The following is a 22,512-nucleotide window of genomic DNA, read 5'->3' as shown; positions in this document are numbered from 1 at the left end:
GACGGGGGTCCTCCAACTGGGTGCCCCTGATGTCTGTGATTTGGGTGGTTCCCAAGGCACGCTGGGCGTCCTTCCGGAGCCATCACTGTCAGTGGAGAACCAGGTGGCGCCCATGGTCTGATCCGCCTACTTCCCTCTTAAACGGGTGTTGCAGCTGGGCCCCTGCCTGGATGTAATTATCATTCCCCAGATGGGTCCACACTCAGATAGTTTCAAGAATAGACTACCGTAATCCTCTTTCTGTGGGGCTTCCCTTGAGACTGACACCAGCCGATGCAAGAGGGGCAGCATCTCCTCAGTCCACCGCTCTCCCCCTCCGGTCGTCTCCTCTGGGAAGGCGATTCCACAATTCTGCGTGGGCGATGGATCTTCCGTTCTGCGTTCTGCGTTCTCTCTTTTCTCCATTTGCCTCCACTCTTAACTTCTGGCTCCATCCTCTACTCTCCCGATTGGCCCAGTAGAAAGGTTTCCTGGCTGAGCAATCTTTCCTTCCCCCACATCCTCTCCCCCTCTTTGCTGACTTAAGCTCCCTCCACTTTCTTTGCTGACTTAAGCTCCCTCCCCTTTCTCTCATGGGGCTCTTGTGAGTCTCTTCTTTCCCCTTTTTCGGATCTTGAAGATTGATCTGAAGAAGCCGCTTCTGCTTTGAGGAACTTTTAAAAGGGGAAAGCAAATGAAAGATCTGATTATTAATCTCACCAAGTGCAGGGCTCTTTAATCCATGCATCGACCTCGGAGTTGTGTTGACAGACTCCCACAGGCTGGGTGGAGGGTCTCCTCCATTTAGAAAGAGCAAGGGAGTGATTCCAAATTAAGGAATTAAAAATGATGTAAGAAATAATAATAATAATAATAATAATAATAATAATAATAATAATAATAATAATAATAATAATAATAATAATAATAATAATAATAATAATAATAATAATAATAATAATAATATAATTTATTGTCATTGTAAGTATATACACAGTATACCATACAACGAAATTCACAGACACCCAGAGACCAGACACATGCACACACATAACATTCCCCAAACACTCCCCACCCACTAGAAGTCCCCCACTAAAAATACAAACATCCACACCTCAGGCCAAGTAACACAGTCCAACTAATTATTCACTACTGGTGGTCTTTAAGCTCATTATTAATTGCAATTATAGCTCTAGGATAAAAACTATTTAGAAAACGTGTGGTCTGAGTCTTAATTATTCTATATCTTCTGCCAGACGGTAACAGTTCAAAAAAGTTATAAGCAGGATGGGAAGAGTCTCTCAGGATGCTGTGTGACTTCCTCAGACAGCGGGATGTGAAGATGTCATCCAGGGTTGGTAGCTGGAGCCCGATGATATTCTGGGCAATTTTAATGGTTCTCTGTAGAGCTTTTTTGTCCGCTACAGAGCTACTCCCAAACCATGCCAGAATGCCATAAGTTAGGACACTCTCAATGGTGCTACGGTAGTAGGACAGAAGTAAATGCTGTGATAAATTTAACTTCCCGAGCATTCTCAGGAAATACAGCCTCTTCTGTGCCTTCTTTATTAGCATGTTGGCATTTATAGTCCATGAGAGGTCCTCTGAGATGTAAGTACCCAGAAATAGCTGCAGAGTTAAAAATACTCCTTCACTTTGAAGTATTCTGCTTTCTCCTTCTCCTCCTGTTGCTGCTGCTGCTTTATTGGGTTAGCAGGGCTTTGATCAGACCCGTTGAAATAAACGAAATTAAAAAAAAACACTCCCTTCATTCTTTTAAGCATGACTAGGGGAAGGACCCCACCTTTAGGTGGCAATCCCAAATCGACTTTCCAGGAAGAAAGTCCCTCTGATCGTCTTGAAAGAGGCTGTTGGGAATTTGTACCCAAACAAAAAAAATGAAAAAACCCTGCTAACCCTCTGGAAAATGAAGCAAAGAAGGAAAGTGTATAAGTGGCCCATTGGCCCACCCCACAAAGAATGGGGCAAGTTTTTTTTTTCCTTTTAGGGCTGTGGCGCCCAGATGTGTTAAAAATACGCCTTTCTTCAGAAAAGGCATCACACACCAGCTTCTTCCCCCTTCCTTGCCTTCGATGGTGAGGGATGTCAAAGCCTGAGAAAGAGCATCGTTCAGCTCCCCGCTGTCTCTCCCTCCATAGGCTTCGTGGTGCCATCAGAGCCCTTACCCGTATCATCTCTTCTTTAGTGTGGAGGGGAAGCTGGCAGCTTTTCCTGTTCTCAGGTTGTTGTCTCTGGAGATAAAATGCAACGTAATTAAGAGCCCTTATGGATCAGGCCAAAGGCCCATCTAGTCCAGCCTCCTATATCTCACATTGGCTCTAGCAGGTGCCTGTGGGACCACACGAGACAACGAGAGACCTGTCTCCCGATACCCCTTCCCTGCATCTGGCCTTTTGAGGTTCCTCCCTTCGAAGCCTAGAGATTATACATCCCCATCATGGCTTGTCACCTCCGATTGACTTTTCTTCCAGAAATCTCTCCAGTCCCCCCTTTTCAAGGCATCTAGGCTAGATGTCACCAGCACATTCTGTGGCGTGGAGTTCCACAGACTAATAAAACGCTGGGTAAAGAAATATTTTCTTTCCTCTGTTCTCACTCTACCAACACTCCTTTGGAGTGGACGTCCCCTGAGGGTTCTGGTATTGTGTGAGAGGGAAAAGAGCCCCCGTCTAGGCACTTGATCCATCCCCTGCAGACTTTTATGTCTCCATCATGTAACCATCCTCTGGCACCTTTTCTCTAGACTCAAGAGCCTCAAACGCTGTAGCCTTTCCTCATCAGGGAGGGCCTCCGTCCCCAGTCATCATTCGAGTCGCTCCCTAATGCACCTTTTCCAGTTCCACTCTGTCTTTTTTGAGGTGCGTCGACCAGAACTGTCCGCAGTTCTCCAGGTGTGGCCTTACCAGCCATTTGTATAATGTTGGCTGCTTTGTTTTCAGTCCCCTTTTTAATTATCCCCAGCATGGAATTGGCCTTCTTCAGTGCCGCCGCACACCGGGTGGACCCTTTCATCGAGCTGTCCGCCAGCACACCAATCTCTTCTTCCTGATCCGTCACGGACAGCTCAGAACCCATTCGCTCCTGAAAAAAAGATTCAGTTTTATGTCCCACTGTGCAGTACTTTACATTTTTTCATACTGAACCGTATTTGACATTTTCCACCCATTCTCCCAGTTTGGAGAGATCCTTCTGCAGCTCTTCACAATCCCTTCGGGTCTTCACCACCCGGAAAAAGTTTCATGTCCTCTGCAAACTTGGCCACCTCACTGCTTATCCCTGTCTCCAGGTCATTGATGAACCGGTTGAAAAACACCGATGGCAGGACCGATCCCTGGGGCACATCGCTCTTCCCCTCTCTCTATGGGGAAAATTGCACATTGACATTTCCTCTCTTGTTTCCAATGCAAAGTCATTTGGAACTTCTCTTAAGCAGAGAATACCCCCAAAATACAGTGTACAGGGACTTTATACAATAACAGAGTCTTAGATTTCTACAAACACATTGGCTAAAATCTACTTAATATTTAGATCCTACATCTAATTGGTACACACATGTGGAAAACAAACACATGGGTCCCCTATAGATACTTGGGGTGTGCCCACCTCCCCTTAATGACCTTCTTTTAGAACATGCCACACTGTCCCAACTTCCTTATCTTATATCACCTGGCAGATCTGCTTTGACTGTATTCCTGCATTGAGCAGGGGGGTGGATTTGATGGCCTTGTAGGCCCCTTCCAATTTCACTTTTCCCTGATTCTATGATTCTATCTGTGTTTAGCCTCTGGGCAGCATTCCTAAATGGGCCATCTGCTAGTTCACTGGTTCTTAACCTTGGGTTACTCAGGAGTTTTGGACTCCAACTCCCAGAAGCCTTCACCGCCAACTGTCACTGCGTCCATATCTTCGCCTTCTATTTGCCAGGAGCTGATCAGACCAGTGGCCATGAGTGAAAAAATTCCAACATATTTCGCCCACTCTGGCTGCATTGCATTGGCTGCCCATCCGATTCCTCATCGATTTCAAAGTGTTGATGCTTACATATAAAGCCCTAAACCGTTTAGGGCCTCGATATCTGGTGGAACGCCTACTCCCACCAAGATCTACCCGTGTCACTCGGGCAAACCAGGAGGTGAGGCTGCGGAGCCTAACGCCGAGCGAGGCCTGAAAGGAGAAGACAAGTAATCGGGCCTGTGGTAAAAGCGTTCCTTAGAACTGCCTTTACACGAGACAGAGAGGGATTCAGAATGATTAGTCCCTAATGCCAGCAAAATCGGGTCCTATAATTTTGCTCTAGGCGACTTCACACTCCTTCACCCAAGTCTGTCTCGATTTTAAATAAACAATCTGGAAGGTCTACTCTTCCTCTTTTATTACTTCAGGACCCTCTTTTGGTAGCGTAATGTAGCCAGATCAAAACAATCTTAGTTCTAAAATATCCAATTTACTACAGTAGCTTGGTCTAAACAAGGAGACAGCTTACAGACAATTTGTCTTTTTATATTTTATTACAAAAGATATCATTTCAACAAGCTTAGTTTAACGTCATTTATAAAATAACCCCCAGCCTTAGCCACCAGACATTTCCTCTATAAAGTGAAAACAATAAAATGACTAACTAGATCTTAAATAAGCTTTCTTACGCAATCCTTTTGATTAAAGTTCTGTCGGCTGCATTTCGCTTGGTGTCGTCTCACTCCCTTCCATATCTTCTCCGTCCTCTTCTTTCTTCTTTGCCCATCTTCCTTAAATTAAGAAGCTATGTCCTTGTCCATCGAGGAGTTGAGATAAGATAAGGTCAGCTTGCTCTTCTTAACTTTTTTTTTTTTAGCTGGAGAAGAACTGACCTTGTACATTTTCTCTCTAATTAGCACCTGGGCATAAGCAGATTTCTAGTTTTTTCGTTGCAGCTCTGAAATAAATCCTATGAAATACAATTCTATTCTAATTTCATAATCAAATTCATGACACGCCCCCCCTTAAAGATACAAAATATAGGACTATTACAGTTCTTATTTTGTTACTAACTTAACATTTGATTATGAAAGGTTAACAAGACTACATGTGTACTTACGATTATCTTAACCAAGTATTAAATTCATAACAGTAATATATCTTTTCTTATGGCTAAATACATCTCTATGAAAAATACAGAAAAAGAAAATAAGTTAATTAATTTTAAACAGAAATTCAAGGTAACCATATTACATCAGCATAGCATTTTCAACGATCTGTTACATTATGTTCGATTTTTCTCCCCACATTGTTACAATTAGAATTATTAGGAATAATCTTTTGACTTTTACCCCATTTAGTTACCATGTCAGTAGGTTCATTATCTGGATTAAAACACGCCACATGACACTGATACACCATAGCCGATCTGTCTCTATACATTTTTAAACTATTTACATGATACATAACTGGTTTCTTGGATGAATTTAACATTTTCACCAGATAATTCACATTTCCCATTTTTTGTATGATTTCCCCTGGACCTTCCCAAACTACTTCCAATTTTGAAGGTCTGAGCGGGTTTAGTACAAGTACCATATCACCCACTTCAAACTCTCGGTGACGGGCCTTCTTGTCATGATAGTATTTTTGTTTTATTTGGGATTTCAACAAATTGTCTCTTGCCAATTCTTGCACTGCTAGAAGTTTTTCTTGTAGTTTCCGGACGAAATCCGCGACTGGAACCGTGCTACTTCTGACCACACCTTCCCAGTCTGATCGTAGTAGATCTAATGGTCCTTGTAGGTTTTTCCCAAACACTACCTCACTCGGCGAAAAACCTCCCAGAGAAACATGAGGTGCACTTCTGTACGCAAACAAAACAAAAGGTAATAGTTCGTCCCAAATATTCCCATATTCTTGGACTAGGGTTTTAATCATCCTCAACAAGGTTTGTTGTCCTCTTTCCACCATTCCGTGAGATTCTGGATGATAAGGAATGCTAAAGTTTAATTTAATTCCGCTGATCTCACAAATTCGGCTCATCAATTCGCTTTTAAAAGCACCGGCTTGATCGCAAACAATTTGAGTTGGTATCCCTATTCTAGAGCATAAATCCACTACAACTCTAGCAATAGTTTGGGCCGAAAGATTGCTGATGGCGTATGCCTCGATCCATCTGCTGGCTTGACAGATGAACGATATTATGTATTTTTTCTTCAACTTCGTGGGTACAAAAGGTCCTAGTACGTCCATTTGAAGAATTTGGAACACTTGATCGGGAATTTCAGTTAGTTGCATATTAGCTTTTGTACAATCAGTCTGTTTCCCTGTTCTTTGACAGTAATCACAGGTACTAACACAGTCCTTGACGGTTTTAGAAATTCCGGGCCAATAAAAATGTTGTGAAATCCGGCTTAACGTTTTTTGGATTCCCAGATGTCCGCTACTTGGATTATCGTGAGCCATTTGTAGAATTTTTCCCCTGTACTCTCTTGGAATGACTAGTTGTTGTACTGGTTCCGCCTGATCATTTGATTTGGGAAAATATTCTCGGTATAATAGTCCATTTTGTCCCCACAAAAAGGTTACTTTTTGTTGTACCGGTTGTACTGCGTAACTGTCGGCTTGAGACCTCAAAGAATCCAATGTAGGGTCTTCCATCTGTTTTCGTTTGAATTCCTCTGATCCCATTGGTACTAGTAAATCCTCTGGTTCAGTTTTTAGCTCAGTTGTACTATCCGTTTCATCTGCAAGGGGTTGATGTTGCGTTACATGTCCATCTGATTGCTCCTCAGAGTTATCTTCAGTTGGGACTTGCTCTATTGCCTTGCTTCGCGCACGTGTCACTGCTTGTATGGAAGCTGATTTTAAAGTGTGTTGGTGGTTAAGAAATGCTAGATCGTTTCCCAATAAAAAATCAGGTTTACCTTCATGCACTAATAAATATTTTGCACCTTTCCAATTCTTGTAGCTAATTTGCACATACACGAGTGGTACAAATCGCTCGATTATTTCTCCTGATCCATATGTTTTCACTGGACATCTCAGGTTGTTCAAGATTAGTGCCGGATCCACAAACTGTTTGTTAATTGATGAGATATCGGCAGCGGTATCCCTAGAGGCATTTATGGTCAAATCTCCCGTAGAAAAATGTAGGGTTACCGGTTCTGAGAAACTTTTTAGTGACCAATATAACTGTTCTTCCGGTAGGATGCTACTGGGCTCTATAACTGAAAATTTCTCCCCTGAGGATGTCTGCTGGTTTACTGTTGTAAAGATTTGAGCTACTTGTAAGCCCATTATCCTTGGCACAATCCTTGGCTCCGTTGCTTGCATTTCACTGGTTTCAGAAAAATTTGGCTTGAATCCTCCTTGTCTCTGGGGTGGCACATTCCTTAGTTGATTAACTTCATGTGGTTCTGTTGGTTGTTCTGGTATTTCTAGCGATGTTGCACTGAGATAGTTGACCTTCGGGGTTGTTGATTTGTATTTCCGTTGAGCCGGTATGGGTGCCTTCTCGAATCTCCTTGGTGCTGGTAAGGGTGTCTGCTGAAATCTCCGTGGGGCAGGAAACGGGGTTTTGCCAACTGGCTTCTCCTCTTGACTAGTTGATCCCGCCAGTCGTGGACAATCCCTTTTTAAATGGGCTCCTCCGCATTGAAAGCAAGTCAAGGGTGACCTAGTCTGGCTAGGGCCCATGCTTCTGCGCTCTTCCGCTATTGACTGTCCTGGTTCTGGAACCACTGTTTTCTTGGCTTCATATTGGTTCCGCCTTCTAGGCACTTCTGGAATAGGCCTTATTGTGGTGGTAGGTTCACTTTGCTTGAAGGAAATAAATCCCTCATCTTCCTGTTCACAAGTCAGGTTTCCACTATCCATGTTCCCTAAGGAACCTCTGGCCTGCTCTCTCTCAGCAGTTTTGCTCTGTAAAATTTGTAGTTTCAATTCATGGTATCTTCTTGCTTCAAGTTCACTAGCTATGTGTGCATTCACCCATTGTTTCTGGCTCTCTATGAAGTCTGCCATCATCAGGGTAAGCTGTTCTTGCAACTTGAGACTTATATCCTTTGCATCTACTGGACTGCTGCTGGCCTCTGCTCCAGCTGTTCCCATCTGCATGGTTATTTCTCCTGTTAGCAGGTCCTGCTGAGTTGGAACTTGTTCCGCCCCAGTGTACTGCTGTATCCTTCTTGGCTTCACTTTTGGTTTAACAACTTCAGGATTTGCTTCTATTAATCTTTGGTCATGTTCTTCATCCTCTGGGTTATCTACTTCCCAGTGTTCCACTGCTTCCAAAATCTCCTTATCCACTGATACCTCAGGCAGTGAAAACCGACTGCTAAAAGCCATTTTTCTTTTTTTTTCTTTCTCTCCCTCCCTGCAGCCTTGGCCGAAGCACGGGAGGAGCAATAAAACAATTAAACTGTCAGCTTTGACTGATACTACTTTCCCTCCAGGAAATCCTTTTGGCTCTGGCTTGGGGTAGGAAATTTTCCCTTTTTTAACTTTATTTAATCACTTTTAAATTACTTTTATTATCCTGGCTGCTCCTTATAGACTCCTGCTACACTCAAAACAATTTTGCCACTCTGTCACCTGAGTGAAATGAGCTGGCACTTTTTAAACAGCACAATGCTTGTTCCTTAGAACTCTTAAGCCACTGGCAGAATCTCTCCTTGCATTACTTTAGCCTGAGCTTTCTGCATAGGAGTCTTCTCCAGTCACAATAATTTACAACCTTCCCTGCTTTGCTCTGAAGCTCACGCCAGAGAAGTTTCTCTTGTCCTTTATTTAGCAGTGTGTATCTGCTTGCTCACACATCTGCCTTCATAAAACAATTACCGGCGCTAATTCAGCCCTTGAGCAAAGCGCAAACCAAATCCCATCTGCCACTATACTGTAAACACAGCACGTAAGGCTCAGATCCCACCGCTGCCACCATGTGGTAAAAGCGTTCCTTAGAACTGCCTTTACACGAGACAGAGAGGGATTCAGAATGATTAGTCCCTAATGCCAGCAAAATCGGGTCCTATAATTTTGCTCTAGGCGACTTCACACTCCTTCACCCAAGTCTGTCTCGATTTTAAATAAACAATCTGGAAGGTCTACTCTTCCTCTTTTATTACTTCAGGACCCTCTTTTGGTAGCGTAATGTAGCCAGATCAAAACAATCTTAGTTCTAAAATATCCAATTTACTACAGTAGCTTGGTCTAAACAAGGAGACAGCTTACAGACAATTTGTCTTTTTATATTTTATTACAAAAGATATCATTTCAACAAGCTTAGTTTGACGTCATTTATAAAATAACCCCCAGCCTTAGCCACCAGACATTTCCTCTATAAAGTGAAAACAATAAAATGACTAACTAGATCTTAAATAAGCTTTCTTACGCAATCCTTTTGATTAAAGTTCTGTCGGCTGCATTTCGCTCGGTGTCGTCTCACTCCCTTCCATATCTTCTCCGTCCTCTTCTTTCTTCTTTGCCCATCTTCCTTAAATTAAGAAGCTATGTCCTTGTCCATCGAGGAGTTGAGATAAGATAAGGTCAGCTTGCTCTTCTTAACTTTTTTTTTTTAGCTGGAGAAGAACTGACCTTGTACATTTTCTCTCTAATTAGCACCTGGGCATAAGCAGATTTCTAGTTTTTTTCGTTGCAGCTCTGAAATAAATCCTATGAAATACAATTCTATTCTAATTTCATAATCAAATTCATGACAGGGCCTTCTCGGCGGTGGCTCTTCGCCTCTGGAACAATCTACAGTGGTGCCTCGCACAACGAGTGCCTCGTAGAGCGATGAATTCGCTCTACGAGGCCGTTTTTGCGATTGCAAATGCGATCGCAAAACGATGCCCGTATAGGCGGTAATTCACAGAGCGAAGGTCGGTAAGCTGCTTGCTTACCGACCTTCGCTTTGCGACCCGCCAATCAGCTGTCCGGCGGTTCCAAAATGGCTGCCTGAAAGGGGCCGGGGTGCAGCGTTTTCGCGCCCTTGGTAAGCAAGGGGAGTGCGCGAAAACGCTGCGGAAGCCCCAAAATGGCTGCGTGCAACCATTTCGGGGCTTCCGGCAGCGTTTTCGTGTGCTCCCCTTGCTCACCAAGGGCGCGAAAACGCTGCGCCCCGGCCCCTTTTGGCTGTTCCGGCGGCCATTTTGGACCCGCCGGACAGCTGATGGCAGCCATTTTGGCACCCTCGTTGTGCGAGGGGAGGGCACGAAAATGGCTGCCGGCCCCTGGGAAGCATCGCACTACGGTGAGTATTCTATGGCATTGGAACGAATTAAACACTGTTTAATGCATTCCAATGTCTTTTTGTGTTCCGTAGTGCGATGTTTCCCACAGCGAAGGTTCATCCGGAACGGATGAACCTCGCTGTGCGGGGCACCACTGTACCTCCTTGGATTCGCGGAGCTCCCTCGCTGGGTATCTTTAAGAATCAATTAAAGACATGGATGTTCCGGCAGGCCTTCCCACCAGACAATTCCTGATGTTCCTCTTCTTTCCCTCTCCACTGGTTTTCTATCTTTATAAGGTTCTTATTATTTATGCTGTTTTATATATGTTTATTTTTCTTATTTGCCGATTGTTAGCCGCCTAGAGTGGTCCTGAGTTGACTAGATAGGCGGGATATAAATAAAATAAAATAAATAAAATAAATAAATAAAAATGTTCTTAGTTTTTTTATGTTGAGCTTCAGACCATTTTTTGTGCTATCCTCTTTCACCCTCATTACAAGGAAGCTTAATTCCTCCTCACTTTCTGCCATCAGAGTGGTATCATCTGCATATCGGAGGTTGTTGATATTTCTTCCAGCAATCTTAATTCCAGCTTGACATTCCTCCAGTCCGACCTTTCGCATGATGTATTCTGCATATATGTTAAATAAGCAGAGGGACAATATACAGCCCTGTTGTACTGTTTTCCCAATTTTGAACCAATCAGTTTTTCCATATCCAGTTTTAACTGTTGTTTCCTGTCTCATGTATAGGTTTCTCAGGAGGTAGATAAGGTTATCAGTCACTCCTACTTCTTTAAGAACTTGCCATAGTTTGCTGTGGTCCACACAGTCAGAGGCCTTTGCATAGTCAATGAAGCAGAAGTAGATATTTTTTCTGGAATTCTCTAGCTTTCTCCATAATCCAGTGCATGTTAGCAATTTGGTCTCTCGTTCCTCTGCTTCTGTTAGGTCCCTACAATTTTCGTCCTTTATCATGTCTATCTTTGCACAGAATATTCCTTTAATATCTCCAATTTTCTTGAACAGATCTTGTCTCTCCTTTCTATTCTTTTGAAATCAGCATTCAATTTTCTGTAACTTTCCCTATCTCCCTTGCATTTTGTTTCCCTTCTCTTCTCTGCTATTTGTAAGACCTCGTTGGACAGCCACTTTGCTTGCCTGTATTTCCTTTTCTTTGGGATGGTTTCTGTTGCTGCGTACTGTACAGTGTTACAAGTCTCTACCCATAGTTCTTCAGGCACTCTGTGTACCAAATCTAGTTCCTTAAATCTATTCTTCGCTTCCACTGTGTATTCATAAGAGATTTGGTTTAGATTACAACTGACTATCCCAGTAGTTTTCCCTACAATCTCCCGTTTAAGCTTTTGCTATAAGAAGCTGATGATCAGAGCCACAATCAGCTCCAGGTCTTGTTTTTGCTGACTGTATAGAGCTTCTCCATCTTTGGCTGCTGAGAACATAATCTGATTTCAGTATTTCCCATCTGGTGATTTCCATGTGCCTCTTGTGTTGTTGGAAAAAAGTGTTTGTGATGACCTGCTTGTTCTCTTGACAAAACGCTATTAGCCTTTGCCCTGTTTCGTTTTGAACTCCAAGGCCAAACTTTCTTGTTGTTCCTTTTATCTCTTGACTCCCTACTTTAGCATTCCAGTCCCCTATAATGAGAAGAACATCTTTCTTTGGTGTCAGTTCTAGAAGGTGTAAGTCTTCATAGAATTGGTCAATTTCAGCCTCTTCAGCATGGGTGGTTGATGCATAACTTGGACTACTGTGATGTTGAAAGGTGTAAGCAGGTGCTTTTAGGCAAATGCCCGAAGCATCTCAGCAAAGATGAGAGAACTGGAACATTTTCTTTATTTAGCTTTTTTATTTACTTAACTTTTATTTGGAGGGTAGATATAAGATTGATAGAGTGGCCATAACAGAAATCTGGTGAGATTCAGAGAAGCAGAGGGATACCGCAATCCCAGACAATAAATTCTAGAGGGCGGACAAGGAGGGGCGTCAAGAGATGAATGGAACAACAGGTAAGTTTGGTCTTGGAGTTCAAAATGAAGCAGGGCGAAGGCTAATAGAAGGTCGGCTTGTTTGCTTTTATTTATTTATTTTATTTATATGCCGCCTATCTGGTCGGATTAGGACCACTCTAGGTGGCTAATAACATAAAATAGTACAATACATATATATAAAATGATTTTTACATAACAGAAACATTAAACAAGATGGGAAAAACGATAGGAAAGGGAAAGAAAAAGGGCATCAGGCACCATTTTCCTTCCAGTCTATCAGCAATCCCATCCCATCACGCTCCCAGTCCTAATTCCTACACTGTCATCACTCTGTGTTTCTCTATCTTCTCCACCCTCATTCCACAGGGATGAGGAGTCCCGAAATGAACGCCTCTCGGCTCCTGTCGGCTTTCCCCCAGGATTCAGTTTAAAAGCTGCTCTGCCACCTTTTAAAAGTTACGCGACAGCAGTTCAGTTCCAAGTTCATTCAAGTGAAGCCCGTCCCGGCTTGTCCCCAAAAATTCCTGAGTGCCAAATGAATCTAAAACCCTCCTCAACACCACCATCTTTGTTTCTTTCCCACTTCAGGATCTGGAGGGAGGTGGGGCAATTTGGGGCCTTTTTTGGGGGGGAGGCAAGAGAACAGTGGGGTGGGTGGGGGTCCCTAGAAGGATATTTCCCCACCAGCACCAAAAGGAGAAAAATACCTGCCCGCTTCCCTCCCACACTTGATTTGGGGCCTTTTTCAGGAGGAGAGAGAGAGCAGTGTGGGGTTCCCCAGAAAGAGGTTCCCACTCTCTGCCCCCCCCTCCTCACACTCCGTTCCTCATCTCCTGCAGGGTGAAAATCTAAGGCGTGTCTTTTGTGTGTGTTTGTCTCTTTGTGTGCTTGTGGGGAAAGAGAGGTGGGAAGTCAGGGCGGGGCAGGAGGGCCATCTCCCCCCCCAGCAAGGCCTCCCCGGGCCCCCTTTGTGTGTCTGTGCGCTTCTCGCAGAGTCCCCTCAGGAGGCTCTCCTCTCCCCCCCCTGCACCGTTGTTGTGCTTGTTTCCCCCTCCTCCTCCTTCCCCCACCCACGACCTTCTCCAGCCAAAGTCAGGAAAACGTGAATTTCCTAGAAAGCCCCAAGTGGGAAATGGGGGCCTTTTTTGTGGTGGTGGGTGCAAGGTCGTGGGAGTAGGGGGTGGGGGGAGGAGGACGGGGGTCACACAGAAATCGGGCTGGGTGAGAAGATTGGGGGTCACCTGGGAGGGAGGGATGTGGATGATGATGATTTTTCATTTCTATGGCAGCCAAGGCAGCTGCTGAAACCCCTGCAAGGCCTTGATCTGAACCCAGACCCTCCATCCCACCCCCACCCCCTTCTTCCCTCCTACAGCAATGGGGGGGCAGGAGAGCCCCTAGGGGGAGGGGCTGCCCGTTTCCTACACTGGGAAAACTATGTGTGTGTCTGTGTGTGTGTCTGTGTGGAGTCTGGTGTGAGGTTTGCTGATGATGATTTTAGGTTTATAAAAATATTCTCAGGAAATTGTCTGAATCTCCTCTTGGTTTCCAGGAAGAGATTTTCTTAGAAGCAGGAAATTCAGTCATTAGATTCTTAATTAGCTTTGAAATCATTCATTCAAAATTACTTTCCTCCTCTTTGCTTGTTTATGTCTTGCTGTTTTCGATGGCGCAGGGGACGGAGGTCGGCTGGATGGCCTGACCTTGGGGGCTGGAGAGGCTGAGCGAAGGGCCTCCTGGAAGGTCTTAGAAAGCAGGAGGACGTCGAGTGTCATCATCACACGCGGGGGGGGAGGTGCCGGACCACCACATTCTTCTCCATAGCCTCTTTCCGGTTTTTCATGCCTCTGTGAAATAGTACGGGGAATTAATGGAAAACTGAAACACTCCACAGGCTGAGGGTTGGGGGGTTGAACAGGAGTCTCCCCCCCAGCACCCCTGCCGTTCACAGAGCGACACCACGCAAGGGAACATCCCAGAAGCTGACTCCCCTTATTGTCAATTGACCACTCCTCCCCCGGACACAAAGCCATGGTCAGGGCTGTGAAGGGCAAAGAGCAGAAGAGGGTCTCCCGCAGAGTCCAGGGGTCCCCAACTTTGGGCCTCCAGAGGTTCTTGGACTGCAACTCCCAGAAGCCTTCATCACCCCTTTTACTGACCAGGATTTCTGGGAGCAGAAGTACCAAGAACATCCGGAGGCCCAAGGTTGGGGGGGACCCCCTGATGTAGACCCCCTGGATGGCTGCCTTGGGTGGTTGTCAACCTTCAGCTGCCCTTTGCTCTGTCAGGCTCGGCCTCCTTTTTCCTGCTGGCAAGGCGGGCACAAGATTATGCAGCATTTTTGGGCTATTTCCTGGCTTTTGGCATCGTGGGTATAGAAGCACACAATCTCCCCTCCCCCACATTCATAAACCGGAGGGTGTTTTTTTTTGTTTTTTTGAGAAGCGTTTGAAGGGCGCCTTCTACCAGACCCTCCGTGGTGCCTGGTGAGGGCAAGAGTTGCCTCCGAGATGGGCGTGACAGTGCAAAGGAGACTGAGTTGGTGGGCGTTTGTGCATTTATCAGGCCCCAGGCATGGATTTTAGAGAAGGTGCCACTTTCTTTAAGCAAGTGATGGAGTGCATGCACACACACACACACACACACACACACACACATATATATACACACGTACATGCATGCGTACATAAATGTGGATTGAGGATTTCTTCCCTAAGGTTCCCAAAGAGTTTTTTAAAAAAATTTGTCAAGATCTTTGTCCACCATTTCCCCAAAACTTACTGAATCTGTTGCAGAAACGTCATTGAAATAAAGTTTGAGGATGATGATCTTTGGTCATAAGAAGAGGATATCAAAAGAAAAAGTTTCCATTTTGAGTCCCAGCATCAGATGAAGGGGTGAAAGATACATGGAGACAGAGAGTATAGGATCCGATGGACCACTTCATTATTGAGGGGAAAAATGAGAGAAGGAAAATAAAATAGGATGCAAGTCATTTCATTTATGATCCCCTTTCTGTTTTTCATTGCCTCTAGCTTCAGTCTTTTTTCAATAGTCTCCTCAATTTTCCTAATTTTTTTACCTTCTCTTTCCTTTCTTTCCTATTCTTTTGCCCATTTTTCTAATTGAACTATGTTTAGTCATGTCATCTTCTTTTCTCCCACTGTCTTTCCTGTTTGCTTGCTATCTTGTATCTGTTTCATCCAATTTTTAAAAAACCCATTTAAAATTTTCTGGAGAATTTCTCAACCACTTTGGTCAGAGGGGAGATTGGTGGACTTAATACTCCCCTGTAACATTACCAACTTCCTAACAAGCTGTAGTTTTCCATGTATAAGATGGTACTTTTTCCACAGCTCACTGGTTACACAGAAGTAAACTGAGAGCACGGAGAGAACAAAAAAAGGGCCCGTATGTGGCCTGTGTAAACAGGTTTCCTTCAATCACGAGGCTTTGCTTCCTACAGTCAGGAGACTTAGCTTGCTCCAATTATGAGTCTTGTGGAACTGATGTCAGCTGATGCTCTTCAAATCAATTGGGACACACCTCATTGGAGGTGGAGACTGCAGGCTCAGAAGCAACAGGGACTACGAATGTCCGAGCATTCTGAACCCAGAGGCTAAATACTCAAAGCTAAGTTTTCTTAATTTTGGGGTTAGAAAAGAGTCTGTGTGGGTCTTATAAATAAAGGTATACTATAAATACAAAATACAGGTTTTTCAATCTTTTTATCCTCTTCCCCCATGTTTTCTTTTAAAAAATGTAATCCAAAATTCTTTCCCTTCCATGCATTTTCAATTGTTTTCATATTAAATATTTATTGTTGGTTATAATACCTGAAATACATCTTAATTGATTTGCTATATAATAACATTTAATATCGGTTATCTGACAACCTTCTTTTTCTAATGTCTACCAACATTTCTTATTACTCCTAGCTTTCTTACTGTTATGGCAGTTTATATTAATCATCACTCGCCATTATTTTAACTACTTACCCGAAATCTTTATTGGTAACACCCAGTAAGGAAATATAATTTAGGGATCAATTTCATTTTAAATAATGGACTTCTGCCAAACCACAAAATGTTTTATATTCCTTTATCTTTTGACTTATCTTGTTCCTCAACCTATCTGATTTAATTTTAATTTCATCTTGTAATTTCCAAGTAATCTTTACCCAAGTGTGCTTGGGAAGAAAATAAAAAAGGTCTGTTCCATGGACAGGGTGTTGGTGGTTGGTCGGGTAAGCTTTCCTTCATTCCAGCCTGGTGTGTAAGCTTTGGAGACCTCCAGAACTCTTCATCAGCCTCAGTAGTGCTTATGTCAGAGTGGCACAGTTTTTAGCAGCGACTGTTGCCGAAGCCCCTTGTTGCAGTCCCAGCAGTCAAGAAAATCAGGCAGAGACAGTAGACTTCTAGCAACTAAGTCTATTGACGTTTATGTACAGCAGCAACAGCATAACAGTCCACAATCATCTGCATGGGCCAAGAGAAAGAAGTTATTACCCAGTGTCCATATAGACTATCCCACACTGTCCAGTCAGTGGTCAGAGACCTGACGTCATCATCACAGGTTGTGTATTCCCGTGTCCTTGTCGGGCACACCTGCTGACACTGTGTACATGGTCTCTGTACCGAATGTTCATGGCTGGAAAATTCAGGTTCTGTTTTATTTGGCTTATTTTATATAAACTGACAGTCTGAATGTGGGATATTGTGCCTCTGTAGATGCGATTTAAAAAAATCATCCAGAATTACTGCACAATGTCATGCCTGTGTTGCTAGCAGGAGAAAAAGTTGCAAAGGTTCTCATAGGAAAGGGCAGCCTGAATATTGACAGCAAGATTGGCAGCAGTGAAGATGGTCTACCCAGGACACCCTCTCTTCTGCTCCCTGCCATCCAAACTTGCTGAAAAACAGCCCTGACCTTTGAACTTGGGTTTGGGAGAGAAGCGGTGGACTGTCAAACTGTTAGCTTCTGGGATTTCCCCTTGTGGGATGTCGCTCAGTGAACGGTAGTGGTACTTGGGGACTCCTGCTCCACCTCTTGGCCACTGGAGTGTACAGAACATATAATGACTGTTTACTCACAATCCCACTGTCAGCCTGACCGCCCTTAAGCAAAGGGGCAGCAACGAATGCTCTGCCTGACCTGCTTTTATACCAACTTCAGCCCCTACAATCCCAGGTGCCTGCCCGTGGCTACGGCAGCATCAGAATTTCCCAGTGAATCAGCTTCAGGGGTTTGGCTGACCTACAAGCAGTTTGTTTCTCCGGCTTTCCTATGTGAGTATGTAGAAGAATTAAATTTACTGAATTTCTCAGTGACCTGATATATACGAACATTTTGACATAAAATTCCTGTACGTAACTCCACCTCCTAGTTTCTTCATAATCACATGTATCCTTAAAATCCATATTTACCAATGTGTGATCTGCTACTTTTATTAACCCTATGTCTGTCTTACAAACTCTAAATCACAATCACTAGATGCAAATATATATAATCTATCCTACAATAAATTTTATATGCTGATGAATAAAAATTAAATTTATTTACATCTCCTTTCACTTCTTTCCAAACATCTTGCATGTCAGTTCTATTTATCAGTTTATTTCATATGGCAATATTATACCTTCTTACATCCTTGGTAGGATTTAACTTCTCTTCCTCTTCATCCATTAACATTTATCTTTATTTATCAAGACATTAAACCAATCCATTTTAGCATCACATCTCCATTTGGCACCATACACTGATGACATACCCCAGAAAAGCAAAACCCAATTGTAAGAAATCCTCAAACTTCAGATATTTTTGTAAAAAAGAACTCTAACCCATAAACCCTCACAGCTATATTTAATAATATTTTCCCCCTTTTCTGCAAGATTCTACCTGGCCACGGTCAAGTGCAAATTCCTGCACCTTGGAAAAAGAAACCAATTGCACAGTTACAAGATGGGGGATACATTGCTCAGCAAAAGTTCGAGTGAGAGGAATGTTGGAATTGTTGTAGATCGCAAGCTAAATGTGGGCCAACAGTGGCTTTTTATTGATCCAGGTTCTCCAGCTCTTCCTTCCCTTTCTCCTTTCATGGGTTCACCATTTTCAATATATTTATGGATTTGCAATGCCTTTAAATTAAGTACTGTACAGTGGAGTAAATTTGCAAGTAAACCATGGAACTTTTCCAGTAAAACCTCAATTCTAATCAAACCCTCTCCTTGTATTTCTGAGTAAGCTGGCTGGATAGCTCTGTGGTTTAAATATCTGGTTGCAGAACCCGAGGTTCCTTGCTGTGTCTCCCACAGATAAGGTCAGCTTGTGTGGGCCTTGGGAAACTGCGGGGTCCCAGAAACAGGGAATGGGGAACGACTTTTGAGTATTCTCTACCTAGAAACCCCCCAAAAAAGTGTTGCCATCAGTCAGAATTGACTTGATGGCCCATGTTTAATATTATTTCAGATAGTGGTTAATATTAATGAAATATATTTTCCCATCACTGTCCCTTTGGAAGTATCCATTCAGGCAAGGTGTGTCCATGCTATTTTCACAATACGGGAAATTTTCAAATGTTGCCAGTAAAGCCTTCAGGAGACATATGCCTTCTTTTTTCTCTATCAGGTACCAAAGACGTTGGCCAGAATTATACAGAGCCACTTCTTCTGGCCCTGAAAAGAGACAAGGGTGAAGCCAGGAAGAAAAGCTTAGAAAAACCCATCAGCTAAAGGAGAAATGGCTTAAACACCTGAAGTGTGAAGACAGCTTCAGACCAGTGCCACTAGTTTAGTTTAAAGAACTCACCCTGGGGAGAAATCATACAAAAACATGGAATGTGAAAAGAGTTTCAGCAGGAGAAGAAATCTGCGTTCACATCAAAGAACTCACACTGGGGAGAAACCATGTAAATGCATGGAATGTGGAAAGAGCTTCAGTCAGAGCAATAGCCTCAGTTCACATCAAAGAACTCACACTGGGGAGACACCATATAAATGCATTGAATGTGGAAAGAGCTTTAGTCTCAGTTGTGTCCTTAGGTTACATCAAAGGACGCACACTGAGGAGAAAACACATAAATGCATGGAATGTGGAAAGAGCTTTAGTCGCAGTGGTGAGCTGACGACACATCAAAGGACTCACACTGGGGAGAAACCATATAAATGCATGGAATGTGGAAAGAGCTTTAGTCAGAGTGGTCATTTTAGGTTACATCAAAGGACCCACACTGGGGAGAAACCACATAAATGCATGGAATGTGGAAAGAGCTTTAGAAGCAGTGATGCCCTTACGTCACATCGAAGGACCCACACTGGGGAGAAACCACATAAATGTATGGAATGTGGAAAGAGCTTTAGTCGCAGTGATGCCCTTACAGCACATCAAAGGACCCACACTGGGGAGAAACCACATAAATGCATGGAATGTGGAAAGAGTTTTAGTGACACTGGTGGCCTTAGGATACATGAAAGAACGCATACTGGGGAAAAACCACATAAATGCATGGAATGTGGAAAGAGCTTTAGTTGCAGTAGCAACCTTAGGATACATCAAATGTCTCACACTGGGGAGAAACCACATAAATGCATGGAATGTGGAAAGAGCTTTAGTGGCAGGGGTCAGCTTAGGTTACATCAAAGGACCCACACTGGGGAGAAACCACATAAATGCATGGAATGTGGAAAGAGCTTTAATCAGAGTGGTCATCTTAGAGTGCATCAAAGGACCCACACTGGAGAGAAACCATATAAATGTATGGAATGTGGAAAGAGCTTTAGTCAGAGTGGTCATCTTAGGTTACATCAAAGGTCTCATACTGGGGAGAAACCACATAAATGCATGGATTGAGCTTTAGTCGCAGTGATGCCCTTAGGTTACATCAAAGAACCCGCACTGGAGAGAAACCACATAAATGCATGAAATGTGGAGAGAGCTTTGTCATGGTTACCATTTGGGTTAAAGAACAGTGGTTCTTTATTTCAGAGGAAGATAGTCAATCTTTTGCATGGTCTTACACACATTTGCTAGTGTGTATCTTGATGATATTACAATTTTCAATTTTGATGTTGAATTTCACATGTCACATTGAAACTGTCTTGTCTAGAATCCAGCAAGCAGGATTGACAGTCAAAGTGACTAAGTGTCAGTGGATGCAGGGAAAAGTCATGTACTTGGGTCATTTAATTGGACACGGAGAAATTCAGCCTTTGCAAGCCATAAATGATTGGCCTATTCCTACAACTAAAAAGCAAGTTCAATCCTTTTTGGGCCTAGTTGGCTATTAAAGAAAATTCATTCCTGATTTCAGTCATTTGGCAATGCCTTTGATGGAGCTAACGAAGAAAAGACAGCCTGTCATGGTAAAATGGACACCTGAGTGTCAAGGTGCTTTTGAAGCCTTAAACGCAGAGATTAGTGCTGCACCTGTACTAAAATCACCTGACTTTGACAAACCATTCATTCTACAAACAGATTCTTCACATTTGGGTCTTGGAGCTGTACTGTTACAGAAAGGGGAAGATGGGATTCCTAATCCAATCTCATATTTCTCCAGAAAACGCTTAGAAAGAGAAATTACTCAGTTCTAGAAAAAGAGGCCTTATCTATTATCTGGTCTCTTAATCTTCTTAGGCCTTATCTGTGGGTATGTAAATTCACTCTGCAGACAAATCATAGAGCTTTGGTTTGGTTGCAGAAGATGAAATCTCACAATCAGAATTGCTGAGATGACATTTGGCATTACAAGATTTTGATTTTGAAGTTCAGCACATTGCTGGAAAGTTTAATGTTCTGGCAGATGGTCTTTCCAGAATGTATTGTGAAGAGCCTCGTGGCGCAGTGGTTAAAACGCTGTACTGCAGCTAAAACTGTGCTCACGACCTGGGGTTCAAATCCCAGGTAGCCGGCTCAAGGTTGACTCAGCTTTCCATCCTTCCGAGGTCGGTAAAATGAGTACCCAGTTTGCTGGGGGGGCAATGTGTAGCCTTTATAATTAAAATTGTAAACCGCCCAGAGAGTGCTTGTAGCGCTATGGGGCGGTTTATAAGTCCAATAAATAAATAAATAAATAAAATGAGATCAAGATATGACAGACTGTTGAAACACTGTTAATGTTTCACTGTTTCACTACTGATATGTTCCTGAGCACATGTAGAGTGCGTACTGTATTGAGTATTACTAACATGACTGTTTTTCTATTGTTTAGAAAGTAGAAGTGCTTAACCTAAAGAATGTATTTACATGCTGCTGTCAGAATGTTTTTCTACCTCAGTGCTTTGCTAGATTAAATGCAATTTTGAATGTGTTAATCATTAGTATTTGCACTATGAAATCAGCTAATTACTGCTTATTATTGTAACTAGTAGCCAAAAATGGAAACTAGATTTCCTGTTTCATATTTTTGGAATTCCCAGAGGTGGCATGTCATGGTTTAGGTTATTAAGACTAAAATATAATTTACTAATGGGATTTGTAGTTGTGGAATTTTGTAGAAGGAATCCATATTGGTCTGTGTTAGCATAAGTGGATGCTTTGAGAAGCTGTTTCTCCTAGAGCTAACTGGAATTTTCCATGAAGCTGCCTTGGCCAGAGACAATAAGGAGCCAAGACACATCATCAGGACAAAGGACAACAACACCTGCATATCCCGTGGGAAATGAAGGTGAAGTGTGAAGAGACAGCCCTTTATGCGGATTAGTTAACATCACAGAACAGTGGAGAAGAAGGGTGGTCCCAGCATGAAAGAAAAATGGAGAATGGAGACCGAGAGAGCTTGGATTTTTAGAATGATTTTTAGTATTGATTTTAGGATGGAGTTTTGAGTTCCAAATGCTAGTTTTTACTGTTATGCTAGGATGTAGTTCAGAGAAAGCATACAGAAAAGGGGGCTATGCCTAGCCTACCTTCTAAGCTATTTTTAGAGGGTTTTTATTTTATTTTTGTAGCTGGAATTTGCTAAGATTCTAACTGTATTATTCATGGAAATGTACTGGAATGCTATGCTTTTGCAACAAACTGAATATCTCTGAATTCTTTGTTTTTCTAATAAAACAATAATACTTAAAATCCTAAGTTTGGTCTCTTGGACAGCAAATCTGCAAGTATTAAGTGATAGCCCACAGAGATGCTACTTGAGTCCATTACTACCGTGAGTTTTGTTTGTCTTGACAGACTTTAAAACTCATTATTTCTAGCTTTGGTTCTCTCTTCTGCTCACTGCCATCCACACTTGTTGAAAAACAGCCCTGACCTTTGACTTGGGTTTGGGAGAGAAGCAGAGGACTGTCCGACTGTTAGCTTCTGGGATTT

General features: G+C 43.0%; 1 protein-coding gene across 5 annotated transcripts in view; it reads left to right on the top strand.

The window, feature by feature from the left end:
- The window catches only part of LOC140702920 (uncharacterized), a 38,114-nt gene extending 15,839 nt beyond the window's left edge, over positions 1-22,275 (top strand). For all 5 annotated transcript variants that reach the window (XM_078382418.1, XM_078382420.1, XM_078382421.1 and 2 more), the window contains one exon: positions 18,832-22,275. In XM_078382418.1, coding sequence (XP_078238544.1) covers positions 19,036-20,052 — 1,017 coding nt within the window. In that variant the 5' untranslated portion in view covers positions 18,832-19,035 and the 3' untranslated portion in view covers positions 20,053-22,275. The remainder of the gene's footprint in view (positions 1-18,831) is intronic.
- Positions 22,276-22,512: the final 237 nt, after the last annotated feature.

This window comes from Pogona vitticeps, chromosome W, assembly GCF_051106095.1.
Source record: "Pogona vitticeps strain Pit_001003342236 chromosome W, PviZW2.1, whole genome shotgun sequence".
Classification (NCBI taxonomy): domain Eukaryota; kingdom Metazoa; phylum Chordata; class Lepidosauria; order Squamata; family Agamidae; genus Pogona; species Pogona vitticeps.
This window is presented reverse-complemented; position numbering and strand designations above follow the sequence as displayed.